The 24607-nt window shown below is 46.4% G+C and overlaps 1 protein-coding gene across 2 annotated transcripts in view; it reads right to left on the bottom strand.

Annotated features, from left to right (window-relative positions):
* Positions 1 to 24607, bottom strand: part of PIGO (phosphatidylinositol glycan anchor biosynthesis class O) — a 114461-nt gene that overhangs the window by 19318 nt on the left and 70536 nt on the right. For both annotated transcript variants that reach the window (XR_014969485.1, XM_085628137.1), the window contains exon 10: positions 18099 to 18169. Coding sequence is in view for 1 of the 2 variants with exons in the window: in XM_085628137.1 (XP_085484263.1) it covers positions 18099 to 18169 (71 nt within the window). In the remaining variant the exon portion in view is untranslated. The remainder of the gene's footprint in view (positions 1 to 18098; positions 18170 to 24607) is intronic.

Genomic DNA, 24607 nt, shown 5'->3' with positions numbered 1-24607 from the left:
GAGCGTTTTCGAATCTCCGTTGTTCGAGGTGGAGATGGATTCCTAAGCGCAAGTAAGCGCGAGAGAGGCTTTTCATCGTAGCACAAGGGAGGCTTTTCCATTGGTAAAGGAATTTGTTAGTTGAACGCCATTGTAGATGAGTCATTACGCTACGTTGCGTGAAGACGCATGGGGGCCATTTTGTTCAGTGTTGCGCAGCAATAATTACGGATGAGCGCTGCTGGCAGTAATTGACTAACAGCTAATTTGGTTAGTCAGCTGAGCCGGGGCACGTTTGAGATGGAAAAAAGAAAACAAATGTGTTATTTTGGGAGAGAGGTGGCTGTTTAGAGATAAAGTGCTTGAAAGCAATATTTTTTAAGGAGAAAGGTTAGATTTGTTATTTTAGGTGGTTGAAATTAGTTGGTAGAGAAAAAAAAAAAGAAGAATTTATTTTGAATATAAATAATTAGTGTGGGTTTAATGATGGAGATTGGAGAGAGCGCTCACTCTTCACAGACTGCAGATGCTAATTTAAGGAAGACTGTGAAGGAGGAGATGAAAACGTCTATGAGAGAGGTTTCAGAAAGTGTGTTGAAGAAGAAGAGAAGGGCAGTGGATTGCTCTGAAGATGAATATTGGTCACTGGAGAAGGGGGAGGAAGGAGATGTAAGAGGTTATGGTAAAAGGACAAGGAAAAGAATATTGAAGTAGGGGTTAGATTTTTTAAGGGAAATCAAGGTGAGCCTTGCACCACAAATGAGGAGGGTTTCCAAGGTGAAACACTAGAGGGTGTCCAAAGCGGCACAAATGATGGAGAAAAGCATCAAGAGGATCTCGAAAAATCATGAGTTTGATGAGAAAACAGATGAGTTTGTGCTTGATAATTATTTAGATGGCGATTGGGAATTGGATATGGACAAAGTGGAAAAAGTGGGAAAAGAGAAAGGAATTCTCTTTTCACCTCAGGATGGGGATATGTTTAGTCCAGAGATGATTCGTCACCCTAGAAGCACAGACTGGTGGCCTTTACCTCATGTTGTACGTTTTTTTAAACTATAGATAAGGAGACCACTAGAAAAGGAAGCAAGAGCTGTTATGAGAGCAGAGTGTTCACGTCCAGTTGTGGACGGAAAAGCATGCTTGACTCCGGATTTGGATCCGGATTTGATTAGTTTCCTTTTTAAGATGGGGCGTGATCCCAGAAAAGGATTAGAAAGAGCACTTAAGCAGTGCCAAGATAGTTTGTTGGATGTCTATTTTGGACATGGCTGAGGAAGCCAAAATGAAGAGTGTCCAAATAGATAATGAGCTTTTGAGAGGTTGGGCTCAAAGACCGATATGTTTTCAGGGTAATATGAATTCTGCATTATCAGCTGAGAGAAGGAAAGCAGTCCTAATGAGAATAAGTCCTAAGTTGGGGGACTTTGCTAAATAAAGAACCTTTTGAAGATCCAAAGGGTTATCTATTCGCGAAGGATTGGTGAAAGGGGTTGGAAAATATGTTTCAACCTTCACCAGTTTGGATAAGGCTCAATATTCATTAAGAAGGGTCTTTGGAAGAGGAGTTTGTCACTGGGTTGGGGCAAGAGACCGTTTCCCTGGCCAGTCTTTCAGCAGGGCTCAGTACCAGTCGCAAGGACGTGCTGCGTTCAGAGATTTTCAATCAGCGACTGGATTCTATCCTCAGAGAGGAAGAACAGGCAGAGTGCGTCAAGAGGGAGTGTGCAGTTCACTCAAGGAACTCAGGGTGAGTATGAAGATCATTTCTGGTTCTATCACTTGTGAGGTAGGGGGAAGGTTACAATGGTTTGTGAGGAATTTGAGTATGTTACCAAGGACAGTTGGGTTATTCAGACTATAAAAGGATATGTAATAGAATTGGAAGAAGAGCCAATTCAGTTGAAGGAACCAAAGCGGCTAGTTTTTCAGAGAGATCTGCAGGAAATAGTAGCAGAAGAGGTGTTGTAGATGTTTCAAAGGAGCTTTTCAAAAAATTTCAGAGGAGGATCACGGATCTGTGAGTACTGTTTTCTTGGTGAAAAAGAAAGAAAAGGGATGGAGACCTGCAATAAATTTAAGAGGGTGAAATCAGTATGTTGTGTACAGGAATTTCTAGATGGAGGGAATCCATCTGTTAAGGGACGTTCTTCAAAAGAACGACTGGTTGGTGAAATTGGATCTGAAGGATGCGTATTTCACTACTCCTGTTGCGGAGGTGAGTCGCAAGGTTCTGCAATTCAGGTGGTTGGGGGAGCTTTATCAGTTTTGTTCTCTCCCATTTGGTCTGGCATCGGCACCATGGTGCTTTACAAAAGTGTTGAGACCTGTAGCCAAGTTTTTGAGAGAAAGAGGTTTGTACGACTGATTATGTACCTAGGCGATTTTTTGATAGTGTCTGAGTCAGGAGAATTTGAGGAATCAGTTATTACTAACTATGAATCTCTTGGAGGGATTAGGTTTCTTGATAAACAAGGAGAAATCAGTCTTAGAGCCGAATCAGTGTCTGGAGTTTTTGGGTTTTGTGGTGGACACAGTAAAGAAGACTTTAAGTTTACCAGTGGAGCAGATAGTAAAGATAAAGTCAGATGTGAAGGGAGTGTTAAGAAAGGAGAGATTGGCTCTAAGGAGTTTAGCAAGAGCGATTAGTTTATTTACATCATCTATTCAAGCGGTTTTTCCAGGTCCTCTTCATTACAGGGCTTTGCAGGGACTGAAAGCAGAGGCCCTGAGGAAAGGACTGTGGTATGGAGATCAGGTAGTTTTGTCAATAGAGGCACGGGAGGAGTTGGTTTGGTGGTTAGAGAGTCTGGAGGCCTGGAATGGAAGGGCGATATTTGGGATTTGTCCAGATTTTGTTTTGGAAACAGACGCACGTCTATTTGGTTGGGGAGCATGTTTAGAGGATATGGGGACAGGAGGAAAGTGGTCTTTGGAAGAGAAGTCAGAACATATAAATGGTTTGGAGATGAGAGCAGGACTTTATGCTTTGAGGAGTTTTTGGAAAAAGTTAAAAAATGTCAATGTGTTGTTGAAGATAGACAATGTTTTGGCAGTCCGTTATATAAACAAATTGGGTGGAAGCAGATCAGGGAATCTGACTGAGTTGGCAAAAAGGATTTGGAGTTTTTGTTTGGATCAGAAAATAGGTTTGAAGGCGGAGTATTTTCCTGGTCTGGAAAATGTTGTGGCAGATTGGAACTCAAGATATCTCAGAGATTACAGCGATTGGAAGCTGAATGTAATCTTTTTCAAAAGAATATCTTCTGTATGGTGTCCGTTGGAAGTGGACTTGTTTGAGTCGAGGCTGACGTATCAACTGGAAAGATATTACAGTTGGAGACCGGATCCGTTAGCAGAGGAGGTGGATGCGTTTCAGCAAGATTGGAGCAAAGTTAAGGGGTATGCCTTTCCCCCATTTGCGATGATTCAGAGAGTATTGTTGATGGTGAGGAGGCAGAGATGTCAGTTGATAATTGTGACGCCCTTTTGGGCAGGACAGGCGTGGTTTCCAGGTTTGTTGGGAATGGCAAAAGAAGAGCCCTTTTTGATTCCGGAAACAGACGATGTTCTTCTAGGGGCAGAAGAGGGTTTTCATCCTTTGGTCTTGGAAGGGGCGTTGAGCCTTCTTGTTTGGAAGATTTCAGGAGAGGTATGCAGTTCAGAAGCCTTTCGGAGAAGGCTCAAGAGCTGCTCAGGGAGTCTTGGGCTCCAGGAACCAGAAAGAGGTATGTTGGAGCATGGAAGAAATGGGTTTGTTGGTGCATGGAACGGGATTTGGATCCTGTGGAGGCATCTGCCATAGAAGTGTCTAATTATTTATCTAGTTTGTATGAGAAGGGTTTAAGTTATAGAACAATTAATTGTTATAGGTCTGCAATTGCTGCAAGTCATAGTTTAGTGGGAGGTTGCTCTGTAGGTAGTGGAGAAGTGTGGCTCAATGATTAGAGCGGCAGACCCTGATGCAGAGGTCTAGCCCGGGACCAGGGTTCAATTCCCCGCCTCGGCGGGTCTTGGGCTAAAAAATTCCACGGACTTGATAATTCTCGCCTCGGTGCCTATTCCAATCATGGAGTCCCACTCTGCAACTCTGGGCAATAGCTTGCTTAATCTCCACAACGGCCCCCACAACGCTAAGGATGCCTGGCCTCCACCTTGGGGGTGCCCAGGAGTGGACACCTCACAGGGAAAGCCAGGATGGGTTCCACAGCAGTATTCGTACAAGCGCCTTCAGACCCTTGCGGGTGAGTAGTGCGCTATACAAGTATCAAATTTACATTTACATTTTTAGGTAGAGAACCGTTAGTCTGTAGAGTCATGAAGGGAGTAAGGTTGCGGAGACCACCGAGACCTAGATACAATTGTTTGTGGGATGTTAATAAGTTCCTTCAAATGTTTGAAGGGTGGCCTATGAATAGATATTTAAATCTAAAACAGTTGTCCGGTAAGTTGGCAACTTTGGTGTCTTATTTCTTTTAGGTGAGTTTCGGATGTTCGAGCTTTGGATGTTTGTAACAGATGTTTTAATCCAGATGGAGTGTTATTTAAGATTTTTAGAAGGACAGAATGCATGTCTTCATCGATCTTTTATCCTAGATTTGAAGATCATCCTAAGTTGTGTGTTGTAAATTGTTTAAAGGAGTATGAAAGCAGGTTGAGTGAGTTCAGAAGGCATAGTGACGATCAGTTATTGATTTCATACGAAGCCTTATAGACCGGTAACTTCAGCGACCATTGCAAGATGGGTGAGAGGTTGTATGTTGGAAGCAGGTGTGAATATGAATGATTTTGGGGCACACTCGGTAAGGGGTGCTATGGCAAGTAAGGCATTCATGTCAGGTGGACGTTTGGAAGAGATCTTGCATGCAGCAGATTAGTCTAATGCTGATGTTTTTGCACGGTTTTATTTGAAACCTTTGGGTCATGCTTCATCTGTGGTTGTACAAAATGGGAGCGGCTTACCACCCCGCGCCGGATGCACAGCTTTGATTTCCGTTGTACTCTACAAATGCCAATAAACTTCATGATTTTTTTCATACTCTTTATTTTTCGTTGTAGTCAAAGGTTTGCCATTTCTTCATGTTTTTGCGCAAATCACAAGAGAGGCGCTTACATCTCCACTTAATTCTAAATGGTGCAGAAATGCTAATCCAAGCCTTATCCTGCGCCACGATAGTGTACGTAAGTTTTTCCACAAACATAAATCTTGTTTACCCAATGCATTTCGGGCCTACTGTCCGGCCCTTCGTCAGGGGTTTATTAATCTAAAAATGCAAGACACAGTAGTTAGATTATGCTTAACCCAATCCCACTCGATAATTAATCTGCATAACGTTCCCCCTAATCAACGTTGTCCCGCTAAAAAATTGCTTAATGCTACCCCTTTGCATAGATGTCTCCATTTTCTATTCATACTCTAGACTGCCTCTCTCTCCTCGTGCCTCTCATCAAATGCTACCACTTTAATCAAAACATAACCTCCACATCAGTGACGTATTACTTCTCTCTCCCAATCCCTCTAATTAAGTACCACTTCTATGTTCATTACACCTATACCCCACTTTTCAAACATCAGTTCAACTTCCCTTAATCAAACATCCTAACTGCCTCATCGTTATTAATCATCCATACCTTTCAAAAATGTGAGTGCTCCCGTTCTTACAGCTCCTCTCTCATCAAAACCGATGATTGTAGCACAGCTTTGAACATGCATAATGCTAGCCTCCGGTCCTGTCATGAAATGTAGATTCTCCAAGTTTGGTGTGAAGAGATTCTGGATTTCATTAAGGACACGGAGGCTAGCATTATCCCTCCCACCCTCCCAGGTAAGTGTTTGGAGGGGGAGTGGATTTAAGAGAATTTGTTGATGTGTTGATTTATTAGTAGAAACTTAAGAACAATTCAATTACGTTTTTATTGTTTGTTTCAGATAACCAGTAGAGATTGGCGAGGATTTTGTTGGTCATTTCTAAAAAATCAACGTTTACGTGTTATGGGTCCAGAGCAGCTTAAAATAGGAAGATGGCTGCTGTGACAGAGTTTATATATGTTATGGACATTCTTTAGTTCTGGAATTTTATGTTTTGTGATGTCATTCGACTGAACTGGTCATACTATACTCATTTTCCCCGACTCGAACAACGTCAGTATTAGGATCACAGGCTTTGGTCTTACGCAGATGTGTTAGGTTCTACCTAGGGATCAGAAAATAAGGGGGAGGTAGAGGTAGGTACACCCTCCTAATGCAATCGTAGACCTGAAAAAACCGAAATGTCTGGTAAAGAATATAGAAAAAAGGGAGGGATTTTCGCTCAATCCGAGCCAGAAAATCAGCAGGAAAGTAAACTTTCTTTCTCGAGTCCCCTCACTCACCAGGGTTTCCCCTTGGTGACATGCTTCATCATAGGGGCCATCTCAGTCCGCTGCGAACTGAGGCGTGCTGCGACTTGCGAAATTACGTAGGAGCACTGTTGTGAAGACTATGTGTGGTGCAGTGGTGTAGTGGAGTGGACAGAGGTGAATTAAAAATACCTAGCTAGTGAGTGAAATAATTTTATTCTTGCTCCTAGTTGGTATGTCTAAAACGTGGTAAGATACTGGAAAGAGCTAGCTGTAATGGGTTAGGAATCCCTAGTATACGTCAACATGTTTCGAGCATTCCCCAGAGCTCTTCGTCAGGACTACACAGGGTCCAGCCCCGTGTACCCCACTCCTAAATGACCTACAATCAGGTATTCAAAAGAAATAGAAAATACGCTGCAACTAATAAGCATGCGCTAATACATACGATCAATTTTGCTTACATTTAAATACTATGTGACAATGGTTGATCGTATGTATTAATGCATGCTTATTAGTTGCGGCGTATTTTCTATTTTCTTTTGAATGAAATTATTTCGCCCACTAGCTCGGTATTTTTAATTCACCTTTGTCCACAGAAAGTTTTCTTTCCTGCTGATTTTCTGGCTCAGATTGAGCGAAAATCCCTCCCTTTTTGCTAGGTTCTTTACCCAACATTTCGGGCTTTTCAGGTCTTAGATTCTATATAGACAAAACAAAGGACATCCATTCATCAGACCAACTGTTTGTGTCTTTTGGCTGGCCAGGAAGGGGTCAACCCCTATCCAAACAGGGGATAGCACACTGCCTGCATCACCTTCTTCCACAGCAAAGCCATGCGTGCGCTCCAGGGAAAAGAGAGGCTACATTCCAACAGGAGAATTGCTACAACTGCTGTACTCTACTGTGGTGTGCCCTTGGGAGACATCTGCTGTGCAGCTAACTGGAGGAGCAGGCACACGTTCCTGGAGCACTTCTACCTCGATGTGAATGTAGAACCCGACTCAGCAGTGGGACAGGCTTAAAGGTGCCCCCACTTCCAGCCGTCTTAAAAATTATTAGAATTGTTATGTGCTGTTTAGTATTCTGAATCAAGCATGTGGATGTATGAAAGAGCCAGTGCTGGAGAAAAAATGTGTTACTTACCTGTAACTTCAGTTCTCCGGTGATAGGGTCTTCAATATATTCACATGGGACCTACCTACCACCGGCCAGAGGCTCATCTATTATATATTCTTCTCATACTTATGCTATGAAATCTGAGCTATGGTGGCCTCTAGGGGAGAGAAGGAAAGCTGGCACTCATTTGATGAAGTTTGGGGCGCTTGAAATGAGGTTAATGACTTACTAAACATTGTTGATGCCTATGGCCATTTTAACACTGTTTACTGCTACTTAAGATTACCGGGGATGCTCAGCCTGACAACAGGTTGATGCAAGCATGTGAATATACAAAACATACCAACATAGGAGAACTGGAGTTACAGGTAAGTAACTCATTCCCTTTTAGGAGATTCTCTTCTAAATAAGGACTTTGCCCAAGAAAGTTGGTATACCCAGTTGAAATGGTTGCCAGAATGTTTTTATCAAGTTTGTCTAAAACACCTTCATGCTGTTTTTCATCATGGGAACTACATTGAAAAAAGCAAACTTATCTGAGTGAAATTTATAGTTTATTTACACATAAGACAAGAAGAACTAAACTTTGGAGTGATTTATAGGAACCAGAGAGTCAAAGAAAGGAAAATGTTCTATTACATGTACCAATAGTTTTGAAGCCTGTAGTGCTGTAGATTAATATGCTGTACACACTCCTAAAATTGTGTATTTGGCTATGAACATTACAAGATGTTTTTTTCAAAGAATGGGTTTCAGATTCAAGGTGAACTATGGTACTAGTTCTAAAATCTGCCTAGGGACGTAGGACGGGGCCCCTGGACCAGGTGGAATACCACCAGCCCTTTACAAGGAGGATCCAGCCGTTTGGGCCACTCAGCTAGCCCCGCTTTACTTATCTATCCTTGAAAAGAGCTCCATCCTGGCCTCATGGCGGGGATCGATTCTCGCTCAGATCTTTAAAGGCGGCGACAAAATATCTCCAGGGAACTACCGCTTGATCGCCTTTAATTGATAATGAAGCAAAGTACTTTGCAGGTATACTGCTGGACTCCCTACGATCATGAGCTGAGTCAAATCCAATCATACCACAAAACCAGACTGGATTTACAAACAACAGCAGAACAACAGTAAATCTTATTACACTTTCTCTCTTGATCGACCAGGCCGAATCCAACACTAGTCCCGTATACATGGGGTTTATAGACTACAAATCTGCCTTCAACAGAGTCAACAGAAGGAAGCTGTGGCAGACACTCTCCCTGTTGAACATTTCTAACAGCCTAATTAGGGCCTTGCAACTTTTGTATCATGGGTCAGGATTAAGATCAGGAACGGTTCACGACCCAAAGCAACAACGCAAGGCCTCAAGCAAGGTGTGTCCTTGCTCCTATGCTTTTCAGTCTATTTTTGTCCGACCTCTCTGCAGTTCTCGACTTAGTCAATTCGTATTCACCCAAACTGGGTAGCCTTTGTTTATCCAACCTAATCTATGCCGACGATCTGTTTCTTCTTAGCCATACAAAGATTGGCTTACAACGTCTCCTGGATGCGACTGCCATATATTCCAACAGGAATGGTCTACAGATAAACAAAAAGAAAACCAAATTCCTTGCGGTCCGCACATCTGGGACCTAAAATCCGGCATGGTTCCTACACCAGGAAAGAATAGAAGCAACCAGATGCCACAAGTACTTATGCGTGCGTCCTCTTCAACAACAATGTCAGGTATGTGAATCAGCTGGCAGAACTGAGAACCAAAAGCATTGTGCGGTCTTTTGCACTTAGATTGATCTACAAAAGACTAAACGGCCCTACATTTGCTCCAATTCTCCAGGTGGCCCTGGCAAATGTTATCCCAACCCTAACATATGGTTGCGAGGCTCTAAAAGGGCGTGGCAATTAGACAAAGCAGTTGCAAAAATGTATAGAACATTCTTCCAGCTTCCCTCCTACACGTCACCAGCACAAATCAGACTGGAATTCGGCATGTGCAGACAGGCACTGGCCCGTATGGCGGCCTTCCTAATAAGCTGCCATAAGCTTAGGGCGTCTAAGGAAGGCAGCCTGGCCTACAACGTATGGATTCACTTGAACACAAGTCGCAGGTTGGCGGGGTACTATTACCTGTCCCGAGGCCTCCGTTCTCTTGGCTTGAGCAACCTTTGGGATCTACAAGTTAGCCAACATGAATTCAAGAGGTTAGCAAAAATCAGTGTGAATCTACTTTCCTCATTAGAAGACAGGGCCAGGCCTCTCCGTACGGAACCCCGGTTGGATGACTCTACGCACCTATCTACAGCTAAAACCCCAGAGCTACCTAATGATCACTTTTAACTAACGTACTAAGCTTAAGTTTTTTAGGCTGAGAATGGGGGTGATTCCCCTGTCCTGTCACCTCCCAAAATGGAAAAGAGTTCCTGGCCAGGAAACGTGTCTGCTCTGTGGCCAACACAGGAAGGACGTGGTAGGCTTGTGTCCTAATCTCCTAGAAGATAGAAGGGCCCTTTTACGAAGGGGTTGGATTGCAAAGGACATAAGATCTTGCAGAGGAGCCGTTCTGGCTTGCCTTGACCCCTTAAATACTACCCTTAACTGTGCCTTGGTCAGATTTATGGATTGCTTCATTAAGAAGCTAGAGGAGGCGAGATGTGTGCACGATGATCAGGCAGAAAACCTGTTTTTCCGCCTTACTGAGACTATCGCCGCCGGTCACTGGCCAACAGACATGCTTTAGACCCATTATTAATGCATGGCATAAGTAGAGCCTATTTGTCTATACTGTTTTCTTATACAATCTCTCCCCCCTCACTTGGAAGATGCAAAACTCTCCTCCTAAATTGAACATAATCCAGTGTGTCATGGACTGTGCAGCATGGAATAGAGGCTTTTATGTCATAATGACTCTTTTTTTAACTCTCAACTGTTTTAACCAGACCTCAATGTCTTCTAAGATTAGGCTTTTACAATGCTTTTAAATGTTATTATCAAAGCTAAGTACCTAGAAATGAATCTCTTATTGTATATTGTTGCAAGGGTTTTTAACAAATCATGCAATAAAGCAATTTTTTCAATTACTACTTCAAAAATCTGCAAAGCACTAAACAAAGTCTCCACCTTCAGGGGCGGCATAACAAATCAGCTCAAACCCAAAACCCCATCTGGGACGAAAAACACCTTGTAATATTGCATGGGACAATTAAATTATGCTGCAGGACTGACTAAATCACACGGCAAGAAACAGCAAATCATGAAGCTTAATGTGGCACATTTTGTGATAGTATTACTTTAATATTTTGACATTTTTACAGATGCTAACACTTTCTAGGCAAAGCGTTTGCCTCTTTAGTACCACTTTAAAACCCAAATCCAGCAATAAACACCAGTAAGTTGACCAGTTAATGTTTGTCTGGGGCCTTCCACTTTAAGTCAAAAGGTTTTGCTGCGTTTTTAGTAACTTTTGATTTGTAGGAGCTTGAAACTATATTTTATGTTAAAACCTGTAGATTAAGCAGTAGATGATGGATTGTGATGCAAATCCATAACTATGCAGAAAATGCCGCAGCTGCAAAAATCCCTTATTTTCAGTGGCCCTGCTCTTTAGGGACATGATCAATGAGAGGAAAATTAGATGCCAAAGCCAAATCAGGCCTAATGGGTCAAAGACCGATAAAAAAGCAGTTACTTCAAAGTCAACAAATTGCTCAGGTTGTGGTAGGACCTAAATTATAATGCTTCTCTTTAAATGTGAGGGAAGCCACTTAAAAAAACTATACTATTACATACAATTATTTACTAGAACCACTGTTACCAAAGGAATAAAACACTATTTTAACGGATGTTATTCCCTCTGCAGATTATTTATTTTCCCAAAAATTCCATGCAAGACCCTACAAGCGTACAAAAAAGCCTCAGATAACACTATTTGAAAGTTCTGTAGTTCTCATATTTTCAACTTCCCTTACGGAAGTTGAAAATATGAGAACTACAGAACTTTCAAATAGCTTCTCCTCTTGCATTTTAATTGGGGCAATAACATTTAGGAAATGAGTGCAGTGAAGACCATGTCAACATAGTCAGTTTTCTGCAAGGTAGTCCTCTTTTAAAAACAGTAGGGGCCCCTCAGCCAACAGTGTGCGCAATGATCACATCAGGTGTAGTCTTGTTGGCTACACTGAAGCATTCACTAATACAAATCACAATCCACATAGATATATTTTATTTGTTATAGCATCAAATTTGGGGGAAAAAAAAGAAACAAGAGGCAGAAAAAAGCTGCCTGCCTAAATAGTATTAGTCTGATCCGGAGATATAATAACGGAGAGCTGTTCGAATCCAATAATTGAATTTCAATGTTATCAAATATTTACCTCAACATCATGGTCATACAAATACAAGCACACATTTATACAAACTGAGCATACAAAATAGAAGTGAAATGACAAGAATAAAACGCTACAACTAAGACTTTAAAGCCTTCAGTTATCTACACTCCACTGTACAAAAGGCAGTTCATAGCCCATTGACAAAGGCAAACGAATTAGCTGATATTAAAGGACTCTGAACCAGCACATAGTCTGGCAAGACCAGATCGAAAAAGGGCATGGTCAGTTTCTCTCCGAAATCAGTCTAATCTGTCTTTTAACCCACAGCTAGAGGCGGAGGGCTGCTAAAATTATTTAAGTCTCGGACTATACAAATATAGTTCAACGCCAAAGACAGTCATTCACTGAGGCTAAACGGAAGCTTCGATCCCTGAATCTCTCCTATGCCCTGCTGTTCCCTGCACGCCTTAGAGTGATCTTCCAGGACAAGACCCTATTCTTCACGTCGCCGGAGGCGGTCTTCGCATGGACTGACGAACACCGAACGCTTAGACCGCACTCCCCGGTCCCGATGGACTCAGACTCTTCACAAGGCTCAGCCAGGAGCAAAACTGCGGGCCCGTCCAGAACTGACCGTTCCCGCCACCGGTCGACCTGGAGCTGGAGAGCTCGAACTCAGCCGCTGACGGATGACATACCAAGCACCAGCTAAGTGTATCCTGTATGGACTGATTGTATCTGTATTGTTCTGGTATTGGGCGCTCTAAATGCTAGGGGAGGTCAGTAGATACTTAAATCTCGACGTGGGTTGACACTCACCGCACCCCACGGTTAGTTAAACACTGTTTTGGGGGTTTGGGGTTTTGGGGATTCATTGGTGGTATACAGTGAGTTTATGTGATTGGGACATGACCCGGGTATACACCGCGGCAGATGCACCGACGTTTCGGCTGTATGGGGGGGCGGGGCGAGCGGGTGGTTGGGTGGTTCATTGCACCAGTTTTCTTTTTTGTTGGGGATGTCACACGTTAGTTCCGCTGTTGCAACGTACACAGGATATCCTAGCCACTTCACTTGGGATCCCACGTAGAGTAGATGGCACATACACAGCCAAGTAGACCCCTGGTGGATCTCACCTTTCTTACCTGGAACATCCGGGGGCTACTGGACAAGATAAAACGAGGGGCTATACTACGTTCGGCCAAACGCCATTCCGCTGACATCCTTCTCTTACAGGAGACACACCTCATGGGCAACAAGGCCATATGCCTCGCTAGATTCGGGTTCGCCACAGTTTATCACTCAGGCTTCACACGGGGCTCGCGGGGCACGGCGATTCTCATACACAGACGTGTCCCGCTGCAGGTGACCAAAACGTGGGTGGACACAGCGGGTAGATACACGTTTTTAACAGGGACGCTATATGGAGAGCAAATTACCATCGGAAGCGTATATGCACCCCCGCCCATGAGTCAGTCGTTTGTAGACACCATAACTAGGGTATGGGGCGAGCTCCCTCCGGGATTGACGATTCTGGGTGGTGACTGGAATGAGACGATGGCAGCCGGCGATAGATGGCGCGCCGGAGAGGGGGCTCCGTCACCTACACACACCAAACTATTTACACTAGCCCAGGCCCTGGGTTGGGTAGATGTTTGGCGAGCTCTACATCCCGGAGAAGATGGGTACACATATGCGTCCCACGTTCACCCCACAATGGCTCGCCTCGACTATGTCTTTCTGCCGTGCACACATGCTTCCCGGATCCATTCATCAGCGATTCTCTCCAGAGGTCTCTCAGATCATTCCCCAGTACAGTTCACGTTGGCCCTCAACACACATAAACCTGATTTTCGCTGGAGGCTTTCCCCTTGGTCCCTAAAAGACCGGGACCACCAAAAACTAGTGACGGACACTCTCACCGACTACTTTGAGCACAATGTAGGTACGGTTCAATCGGCTGGGGTGCTGTGGGAGGCATGGAAGCCGGTGCTTCGTGAAGCCGATATAAGTTTCCGAGCGGCGGCGAAAACGAAGGCCCTCCAACAGATAAAGGCGTTAGAAGACAGTCAGGCGCAACTACAGCAGCGGGTGCGTGCGGGGGGGCGCGGTTCGACGCAACATGCTCGCTACCCAGCGACGGTTACACTCATTGCAAACTAACAGCGTGAAAGAGGCCTGGCTGGCGACGCAACATCGTATCTATCAGTGGGGGGATAAATCGAGCCAAATGCTGCATCGGTTGTGCCAAGCTCGGACAGCTCCGACACAAGTCCCGATGATACGGTCCCCAGACGGAACGCCCCATTCTGCCCCTGCGGCGGTCGCACAAGTGTTTGCCACATTCTACTCAGATTTATACGCGGCACGGGAAGTGATCGCCCCACCTTTAATCGACGCCTTCTTTCGGGACATCCCTCCTCGCCAACTGTCTGACGAGGCACGGAATAAACTGGAGGAGCCAATCACGTTAGACGAGCTCCGTGCGGCGTTGAGGGCTACCCGCCCGGGTCGGGCCCCCGGACCGAACGGATTCCTTCTGCGGCCCCTTATGCCTACGCTAGGCCCCAATCTGCTCCAGGTTGTACAAGAGGCCGAGGAGACTCAACTGCTACCACCTGATTGGCGACATGCCGAAATAGTCGTGTTTCTGAAGCCGGGCAGACCCCCTGAGGATCCGGGGTCGTATCGTCCCATATCATTATTGAATTTTGAACCTAAACTACTGGGAAAGGTCTTGGCCGATCGTCTACGAACATACATACTAGAGCTGATCCACCCGGACCAATCAGGCTTTATGCCGCATCGGGCAACGAGGCATAATATCCGACGGTTGCATAATGCGATAGCAGAAGCCCATAAGCTAGGCTGCCCGGTCGCGGTACTGCTGGTGATATAGACAAGGCGTTCGACTCCCTTAGCTGGGAATACCTTTTCCGCCTCCTCGAGGCAGTAAACTTTGGTCCCCGATTCCGGACGTATATCAAGCTCCTATACAATGGTCTCACGGCGTCGGTCCGGGTGGCCGGTCATCGGTCGGCCTCGTTCCCGCTCCTTCGTGGCACCCGACAAGGATGCCCACTATCCCCACTGTTATTCACGCTTGCTATAGAGCCACTAGCCGAATGGGTGAGGAGGGACGCAGTGATGCGTGGGTTGTCATGGACTCCGGACTACACAGACAAAATAGCCCTGTACGCGGATGACGTACTATTTTACATGGCTGACCCGCGGGTCTTGGGGCCTAGGGTCCTTCAGATCCTCCGCATCTTCGGTGAGACGTCTGGTCTGTGCGCTAATCCTTCTAAATCTATTTTATTCCCGGTGTGCGGGGACCTAGGACACATGGCTTGGGCAAACCAGGTGACTGTCGCTACCGACGGGTTTAAATACCTCGGGGTCTACGTGACCCGAGATCAAGATACGGCGTGGGCTCGGGATATAGCCCCTCTTCTCCCGGCGGTGCGGGACGACACAACGATATGGTCGCAACTACCCCTCTCCCTCTATGGCCGATCGGCGATCTTTAAGATTATTTCACTGCCCCGCATGCTTTATCGCCTCCAGAATTACCCATACCCGATCCCGCAGACGTGGTTCACGCAAGTAAACGCCCTGCTGAACAGATTCCTCTGGCAAGGGGGCGGCGTGCGGGTGGCCCTGGCGACCTGTGTACAATCTACATACTGCGGGGGAATAGCAGCGGCGGATATGCGCGCCTATTACTGGGCATCCCAGCTGCTAGTGGTCAACGACTGGTGGTATGGGTCGCTCCAAGATCCGGCGTATGCGGTGGAGCGTTTAACTCTCCCTCACACGCGGCTGCTACACTAACTATATGACTCCTCTTCAGTAGCCGGTCATCCTCCGGCATGCGGTACGGTGATTCAAATCTGGCGGCGCGTGCTGCGTATGATGGGCTGGTGGGGGAAACTTACCGGGATGACACCCCTATGGCGCGGCGCCTTCATCCGGCCGGTGGCGGCCCTGGAGGGATTCCGGGAGTGGGATACAATAGGAATCTCCACGTTGGGGGATGTTATGCGAGGGCCCACAATTAAATCCTTCCAACAACTACAAACCGAATTTGACCTACACAAATCCCAGTTCTACCGATACTTACAGCTTCGACATGCGTTGATGCCAGCGGTGCGTTCACTGACGTACCTACCAGAATATCACCCCCTAGAGAGTCGCCTTTTGACGGGGGACCTCGGCCCTCATAAGATCCGACAAATCTATCAAACCCTTACAACACGCGCGCAACACAATCTCCATAAGACACGTGAGCGATGGCAGGCCGATCTCCCTGACCTTACAGATGATGATTGGGCGGAGGCACTGGCGAGCCCCCGCTATACAGCAGTTTCCACTAGATATCGCCTGATCCAATATAAATACCTACACAGAGTCTACTACACTAGAACGCGATTGTGGAAAATGGGGACGATTCAGTCCCCGATATGTTTACGTTGTGGCGCGACCGAAGGCACGTTCTTACATACAGTATGGCTCTGCGTAGCGATACAACCCTATTGGCGTAAGGTCCTTGGGTGTTTGGGGAACGTTCTGGCCTGGGAGCTCCCACTCGAGCCAAGACTCACACTACTACATAGCACCGAGGACATCGGGGGGGAACAGATATAAACGACACTTACTGTTTCTGGGGCTCGTGTTGGCGAAGCGGGATATAGCGCAGAGCTGGAAGGGGACCTCCCCGCCCCGCCTAGGCAAGTGGAAGAAAGCCATGGACCAATGTATGATGGCGGAGATTGCGGTCTTTGTGGCACGTGGCTGCCCCCGGAAACATGGGAAGATATGGGGGAAATGGGCCATATACAGGGGTGTGGACCTGCCACAACTTACTCCAGACGATTCAGGGGATCCCATAGAACGCCTGTTGAGACAGGAGAGAAAAATACAAGGTGTGGGGTGACTGTGTACAATCATATTAGGATAATAGTAATGATGCCATCCCGGAAACGGATGGGACTACGTGTTGACACGGGGTGGGTGGGGTGGGTGTGGGAGTCTGATGTTTGCAGACTAGGGGTCGGGGCGGTAAATCAGCACAATGTGTACCTGGGGGATGTACTTGCACCATAATCTCTGGATAATTGTGCTGGTTGTTCGTTTAATAAAATCAATACAATATGTTGTTAATTTTTTTTTATTTAAGTCAGTGGGATTAAGCTGATTCATATAGTGCTCATAATTACTATAGAACGTGCTATATTTGTAGAGTTTATACAGAAAAAAAAATATGTACAGAGCAAAACGTTGCTTGGGAATATAGATTTCACCCTCTGAAAGCAATCTTTTTTGTCCATCATGCTGGACATCCTGCAACGGCACCTTCTACAACTCCTCTGTAGATGTATCTGATAACCCACGCATTGTACGACGTTGTTCGTAAAAAGGTGAGCCATAACAGTCCAGGCTGCATGAATCAATCGTGTCAAGTTGATAGATTACATATAAATGACCACCATACTCTTCAAAGAATAGTACCATGATCACAAAGCCCAACAGGATAGAGCTTTTTCAGCTTCAACCCTCACTAACTGAATGTTCAGTGTCTAAAGAAGGCCCAAAATGCACCCTGCCATTTCAGAGTACACATCAACCTGGCTGCTGGGCTGAAAAGGAAAATGGACAAAATTTCAGCAGTGTGGAATTGGCGCAGATCTTTAAGGCCAAGATGATTCACCCTTCTATTTAATGACCCAAAAGCAAATCCCTAGACAGCGGATGTTTTAACCTGAGAGAAAGTCCTGTATTTGAGAAGAGGATGCCCTCCAATACAAAGCGAGCAACGTCTTCTAGGCTTTGGCAACTAAACAAAACTTAAATCTCCTCCTGCTTCTGTCAAAAACCTTACCATCGTTTTGTTGTACCATATTGTTAAATGTTGTTATTGTGGGAATGTTGCAGCATAGCATGTGACATCAGATGCAAACGGTATCCCTGGGTGAAAATTCAACAGGATAAAATACAAGGTGCTGATGGTGGTAGGTGGAGTAAAATCACACCAAATGGTCACTTTAATGTATCTTGTATGATTAAGCTGGTATTTTACACTCTTATATAAGTCAATAAGGTTCAATTAATGTCCAGATCACCAAACTGGTCTAGAGTTTACTTCAATCAACAAAGTCATCATTTGCAGCACAGTCGAAGGCAGGTACACAAGCACTGCTTCGGTTCTAAGTAGATTTTTTCTAAATTAAGTATAAGACATGACTTTGTTAGAAAATCCAAGAGCACAACAACATGTACTAATGAGTTTTCAAAGTAGTCTAAGGAACCACACGTACAAATTTCAAAACCATAACTTACTTTGGTGCAAAAACTTTCCAGACCATGAGATGTCTCCTCAGAATCATGGCAGCACAGACGCAGGCAAGAAGCTGGAAGAGAGATGAAGGAAACAATCTGAGCTGCCATTGGTGAAAGTCACGGTCATCCACTGTCAGGCTTTTGTCGGTGCTGACTTCACTGGAGGATGGGGCTCATTCCCACAAATCAACACATTTTTATCTACAGATTGCTTCCCATTCTCTCTTAGGTAGTGTCTGCACCCGCCCTCCACTCTTATCTTCCCCTTAAAAATCAAAGTGTACTCACTTTTTATACAGTTATACAATTTCTAATGTTCTAAACAAGTTATGCTGAACTTGCCCCTGTGCTTTTGTTTGTCAGTTTGAGACTGGCCCAGCTTATTTGTTTTTTTTTCAAACTATCGAACTGACATCTAGTGGCACTCGGATGCATCCAAGACAAAATCCATCAGCGGTCCTCTGGCATTAGCGGTAGCTGTAAGTCACTGAAAATCATGAAATACAAATGGTGTAGACATTTACATACTGACGTATAGCACACAAATGGGAAACATCATGGCTACAGCCACTAAAGGAGGCTAGTATGGTAAGCTCTGGGTGTAAGAAAACCACCAAAAAATGATTATAAACTCTGAACTCTTTAGAATTTGTAATTGTCTATGTTGCTTTCTTTTATCAATTCCTTAATTGCCAAAATATCACCCGAGGCCACTTTATAGCTCAGCCTATGGGAATGTGAATCCAGCAGCAAACCTCCAGATTAGGAGACGGGCACAGGCTTGTCACTTCTGAATGGCCAGCATTAGTCCTTGGCAGGGTGTGGGCATGCAGGGTCTTGAAACTGAATAGTGGTGCCCTCTCCTTTGTGAAGAGGGGTATGCGGAAAGGCGGGCAAGGAAATCCAGCTGTAAATGGAATGCCTGCTTGAACAGTGTTTTTTTCAATTCCCTCTTAAAACCGAAAGGGCCAGCGGGGCCCTTCAGTCAGGATCCAAGATGTAACCAGTGGCGTGCGCCCTGGACTCGGACAGATTTGCATTTGTCTTTATCTTTAATCTGGACTCACAGGCATGAGCCTTTGGTGTGGTGCATGGTGCGCAGCAGGATGTTTAGTGCATCATGATCGATGGTTGGTACTATTCATTGTGAGAAGTTGGCCTGATAAATGCTGTGTTGGAGAGTAGGATCTGCTTCACATGGGTACCCCACTTTTTGCTGGAGTTTCACTGTTTTTCGACCTTAATCTGGCTGTGGCCCTGCTAATCAGGACCCCAGCCTAGCTGCTTCCTCTCTAAAATGGTTTCCATGTACATTAGGTACATTTCTAATGGGATTCTGTAGAGCCTTATAAGCCCCTAGTATATGGTATTGAATATGCTACTTACCAGTATGCATCTGTTCTTGGCATGTAGGGCTGCTGACATTCATATCTGTGCATAGATCGCCGCCTAGTGTTGGGTCCGGATGTTTGCACGTTGTTGTCCTGGAAGAGTCTTCGAAGTATCCTGAGATAGGTGACTCCTCCCCTGGACCATAGTGCGCATGGGCATCCTCTCCATCCTCAGATTGTTTTTCGCCATTGTGGCAGTGATGGAGTAGATACTGAAAGTGATGACCATGCTTACAGTAATTCTGAGAGCTGCAGCTGCTACAGGCGCCGGGGAGGAGGGTGGGCGATATGAATGTCAGCAGCCCTACATGCCAAGAACAGATGCATACTGGTAAGTAGCATATTCAGTTCGAGGCATGTGGGCTGCTGAATTCATATCTGTGCATAGAATACATAGCAGTACCCTCTATTAGCGGCGGCAACAGGTGCCAGCTGCAGCGGTCTGAAAAAGAGTTTTGAGAACAGCCTGTCCTACAGCTGCCTGCTGTTTTGATTGCACATCTACACAATAGTGTTTGGTAAATGTATGTGTAGTGGACCAGGTGGCTGCTCTACATATATCATGCAAAGGAATGTTTCCCAGGAAAGCCATGGAGGCCCCTAACTTACGTGTTGAGTGGGCTCGTGGGGGAATCGTTAATGTGCGTTTAGCCTTTTGATAGCAAATTTGAATACATTTAACGATCCATCTGGCTATACCGGCTTTGGAGATGGCGTTACCTTTGTGGTGTGGTGCAAAGGCAACGAAAAGTTGTTTTGTTTTCCTGAAGACTTTAGTCCTGTCTATATAGTACATGAGGGCCCTCTTTACATCCAGTGTATGGAGTGCTCTTTCTGCGACAGTTTGTGGGTTTTGAAAGAAAACAGGCAGTTCAATAGTTTGATTCATGTGGAACTGCGAGATCACTTTGGGCATGAATTTTGGGTTGGTACGTAGTACAACCCGGTTTGCGTGAACCTGTATGAAAGGCTCTTAATGGTTAGTGCCTGGAGTTCACTAACTCTCCTCAAAGAAGTGATCGCTACTAGGAAAGCTACTTTCCAGGTGAGGAACTGAATCTCGCATGAGTGTAGAGGTTCGAAGGGTGGACCCATCAGGCGTGTGAGGACCAAGTTGAGGTTCCACATTGGAGCTGGTGGGTGGCTTGGAGGAATTACTCGTTTGAGTCCTTCCAAGAATGCTTTGATGGCAGGCACTCTGAATAGAGAGAGGTGCTGCCTGGTCTGGAGATAGGCTGATATTGCGGTCAAATGGACACGTATTGAGGTGTATGCCAGATTGCATCGGTATAGGTGTAAGAGGTAACAAATTATGTTTTGGATGGATGCATCTAGCGGGTTAATGCTATTGTTATTGCAATAAATTACGAACCTTTTCCATTTGGCTGCATAGCAAGCTCTGGTAGTGGGTCTTCTAGCTTCCTTAATGATGTCCATACAGTCAGGTGGCAGATTCAGGAAGCCAAACTCTAGGACTTCAGGAGCCAGATTGCCAGGTTCAGCTGTTGCGGATCTGGGTGCTGAATCTCTCCATGGTTCTGCGTCAAATGCGCGGGTTTGATCCGCAGCCTTTCATGCAGCACCACGGAAAGTTCGAGAAAGGTGGTGTACCATGGTTGGCATGCCCACGTTGGAGCAACCAGGACGAGTGTCAGTGAGTGTTGTCTGAGTTTGCGCGCCACCAGCGGTATCAATGGTGCTGGGGGAAAAGCGTACGCAAATCTGCCGGACCAGTTCATCCATATCGTATTGCCCTGCGACTGCGGATGTGGGAACCTGGCGGCAAAGCTTTGGCATTTTGCGTTTTCGCTTGTGGCGAATAGTCTATGTCTGGATGACCCCACTGCTGGAAGTACGGTTGGAGTACTGATGGGTGTAACTCCCACTCGTGCATCTGGTGGCTGTGTCTGCTGAGCAGATCCGCCATCTGGTTGTCCTTGCCGGGGAGGTGTTCCGCCATGAGGAACATGTTCCTCTGAATGGCCCACTTCCACATGCTCTGAGCCAGATGAGACAACTGTGGAGAGTGTGTTCCTCCCTGCTTTTGTATGTAGTACATGGCGGTCATGTTGTCCGTCCGGATCAACACGACCTTGTTGCACAGATGTACTTTGAAAGCCTTCATGGCTAGGAAGATTGCCATCAGTTCCAGAAGGTTGATGTGCATCTTCTTTTGTTGTGTTGTCCATAGTCCCTGCACTGTGTAATGGAGTATATGAGCTCCCCATCCCTGGAGAGACGCATCCGCTGTCAGTATTATTTGTGGAACAGGCTCTTGGAACGGTCGGCCCTTGCAAAGGTTTTGTGGGTTCCACCAATGCAGAGAGTTGTATGCCCGACCGCTCACCAACACTAGGTCTTTCAGTTGCCCGTGAGCCTGATTCCATTGACGTGCTAAGCACTCCTGAAGCGGGCGCATATGTAGTCTCGCGTGTGGGACTATGAAGATGCAGGAGGCCATCATGCCTATCAACTGCATGAACACTCGCGCAGGAAGGGAGTGTTGTGGTTTGAACTTGGAAATCAGCATTTGTATGCTGTTGATCCTCACTAAATTTGGCTGAGCTGTGGCTGCCAGAGTGTCTATGGTCGCACCTAGGTACTGTTGTACGTGTGCGGGTTGGAGATGTGATTTTGGGTAATTTAGTGAGAACCCCAGACTGTGAAGAAGGTGAATGGTGTGGGACATGTGGCTGGCACATTGCTGGGCTGACTTTGCCTGAACAAGCCAGTCGTCCAGGTAAGGGTAGACGTGAATGTGTTGCCTCCGTAGATGTGCAGCCACAGTAGCTAGGCACTTTGTGAAAACTCTGGGTGCTGTTGTCACGCCGAAGGGGAGAACCTTCAAATTGGTAGTGCTGCCCTTGAATAGTGAACCTGAGATATTTTCTGTGTGAGGGGTGAATGGTTATGTGGAAATATGCGTCTTTGAGATCTAGCGTGGCTAGGAAGTCTCCCTGTTTGAGCAGCGGGAGGACTTGTTGTAGGGTGAGCATGTGGAAATGCTCTGACAGAATGTAGCGGTTGAGGGGTCTCAGGTCTAGTATAGGTCTGAGTGACCCGTCCTTTTTTGGTATTAAGAAGTACAGGGAGTATATCCCCATGCCTTGCTCGTGGACGGGTACGACCTCTATTGGGCCTTTTTCCAGCATACTTAGCACTTCCTGCTGTAAGAGCGCTAAGTGCTCTGAGGACATAGGACGGTGTTTTGGCGGTATTGTGGGTGGAGTGGAGGTTAATTCTAGGCAGTAACCGTGTTTGATAATATCTTTGACCCACCTGTCCGTGGTGATGGAGTTCCACATGGACAGGAACCTTTGTAGCCTTCCCCCGACAGGTGTTATGTGGTCGGGAGGAAGGGAGAGGGCGTCACTGTTTGTTCTTGGGGGAGGACCTGGTATTGCCGTATCCGCGTCCTCTGCCCTTTGTGCTGGAGCCACGATACCCACCCCGGGTGTTTTTATCGTAGGTACTTTGTGTGTTGCCCTTGTTGTAGGTTTGCTGTGACCCCTGTCCTCTGCCTGCTCCTCTATTCCCGGGGCGACGAAAGGAGCCACTCCGAAAGGTCTGGGTTTGGAGAGCCCCCATGGACTTTGCAGTGTCTGTGTCCTTTTTTATTTTCTCTAGGGTGGCGTCAACTTCCGGCCCGAATAAGTAGTCGGGGTTGACCGGCTGATTGAGAATGTTATTTTGAACCTCAGGTTTGAATCCGGAGATTCGTAACCAGGCGTGTCGTCGTAGCAGGACGCTGGTGTTTATTGCTCTGGCAGCTGTATCTGCTGCATCCAGTGCACACTTAATGGATGCGTTTGTGAGGAGTTGTCCCTCCCTGATGAGGATCTCTGCTCCCTCTTTGTATTGGTCAGGGAGATGTTGGAGTAGGGTTTCTAATGTGTCATAGTGTGCGCGATCGTAGCGAGCTAGGAGCGCCTGTGTATTGGCAATACGCCATATGTTAGCTGCCTGGGCTGCAACCCGTTTGCCGGAGGTCTCTAGCACCTTGGACTCTTTGTCCGGGGGAGGAGCATCCCCAGTTGTTTGCGAGTGCGCCCGTTTGCGAGCATTTGCGACTACGATGGAATCTAGAGGCAACTGGCCTCTAATGTACGTAGGGTCCCCAGGCGCCGACCTATATTTTTTGTCGATCCTGGGGTTTACCACTCTTGCCCTGGTGGGTTCTTTCAAAATGTCCTTTGCTGGTTTGAGGACACCTTTTAGCATGGGTAGAGTTTTGATATTCCTTTCTGAGGATGCGAAAGTATCCATTAGAAAATCGTCCTCGATTGTGTCAGAGTGGAGTTGCACACCATGATTTTCCGCAGCACGTTCAATTAGGGCGTTGAATGCGGCAGTGTCCTCTGTGGGAGACGTTTTTGCGCCATAGAGCTGCGTGTCCTGTGTATCCATAGGTGCACCTGTGTCTACAGGGTCATCCCAAGCCTGGTCAGGGTCCTGTTGGCCCTCAGGGTCCATCTCTCTTGGGTAGGGGACGTCGTCACCCATATAGTCCTCCAAAACGTCGGTTTCGGAGTGTGTCGGGGAGAAGGACTGTGGATCTGGGTAGGAGGTATGGAGACGTTCGTAAAGAACTGGCTCCGAATCTGCTGGCAGCTTTTTCTTCAGCGGGATCCGGTAGGAGTCCAAAGCGTGTTCAGAAGATATTCTCCGCTTGTGGAGCATAATTCTACCGGTGTCGGCATCGATGATGTGAGATGGTGACGTCTCCGTAGGAGAGCGTTCGGCAGGTGTGATCCTAGTTTGGGTGACACGAGTTCTTATTTCAAAAATTTTTGGCGCCGTGGATGGCGGCAGGCCGAAAGTGATATGAGGTGTTGCTGGAGAAGCTTTTTGAGCTTTTTTCGGCTCTGGGCCCGACGTGTCCTGGAGGGCTGCCTTTTCTTTGATGCGTTGCAAGGACTCTGCAACTTGTCGCACCTGGAGCGCCGACGGTTGTTTGGCGCCGAGCGGTTCAGTAGAGGCAGGCGTGGGCTTCTTCGGGGCCACGGGGTCATCGAGTCGAGGAGAGGCGGTAGCCGTTGACGGCGTCGATGATTGGGCCTTAGGTGCTGCTTTCGAAGTGGTGTGCGACGCAGCGGCCATTTTGACCTTCGTGGCCAG

Source organism: Triturus cristatus, chromosome 2_1 (genome assembly GCF_964204655.1).
Source record: "Triturus cristatus chromosome 2_1, aTriCri1.1, whole genome shotgun sequence".
NCBI classification, from domain to species: Eukaryota; Metazoa; Chordata; class Amphibia; order Caudata; family Salamandridae; genus Triturus; species Triturus cristatus.
The sequence above is the reverse complement of the archived record's forward strand: the minus strand, read 5'-3'. Positions and strand labels throughout refer to the sequence as shown.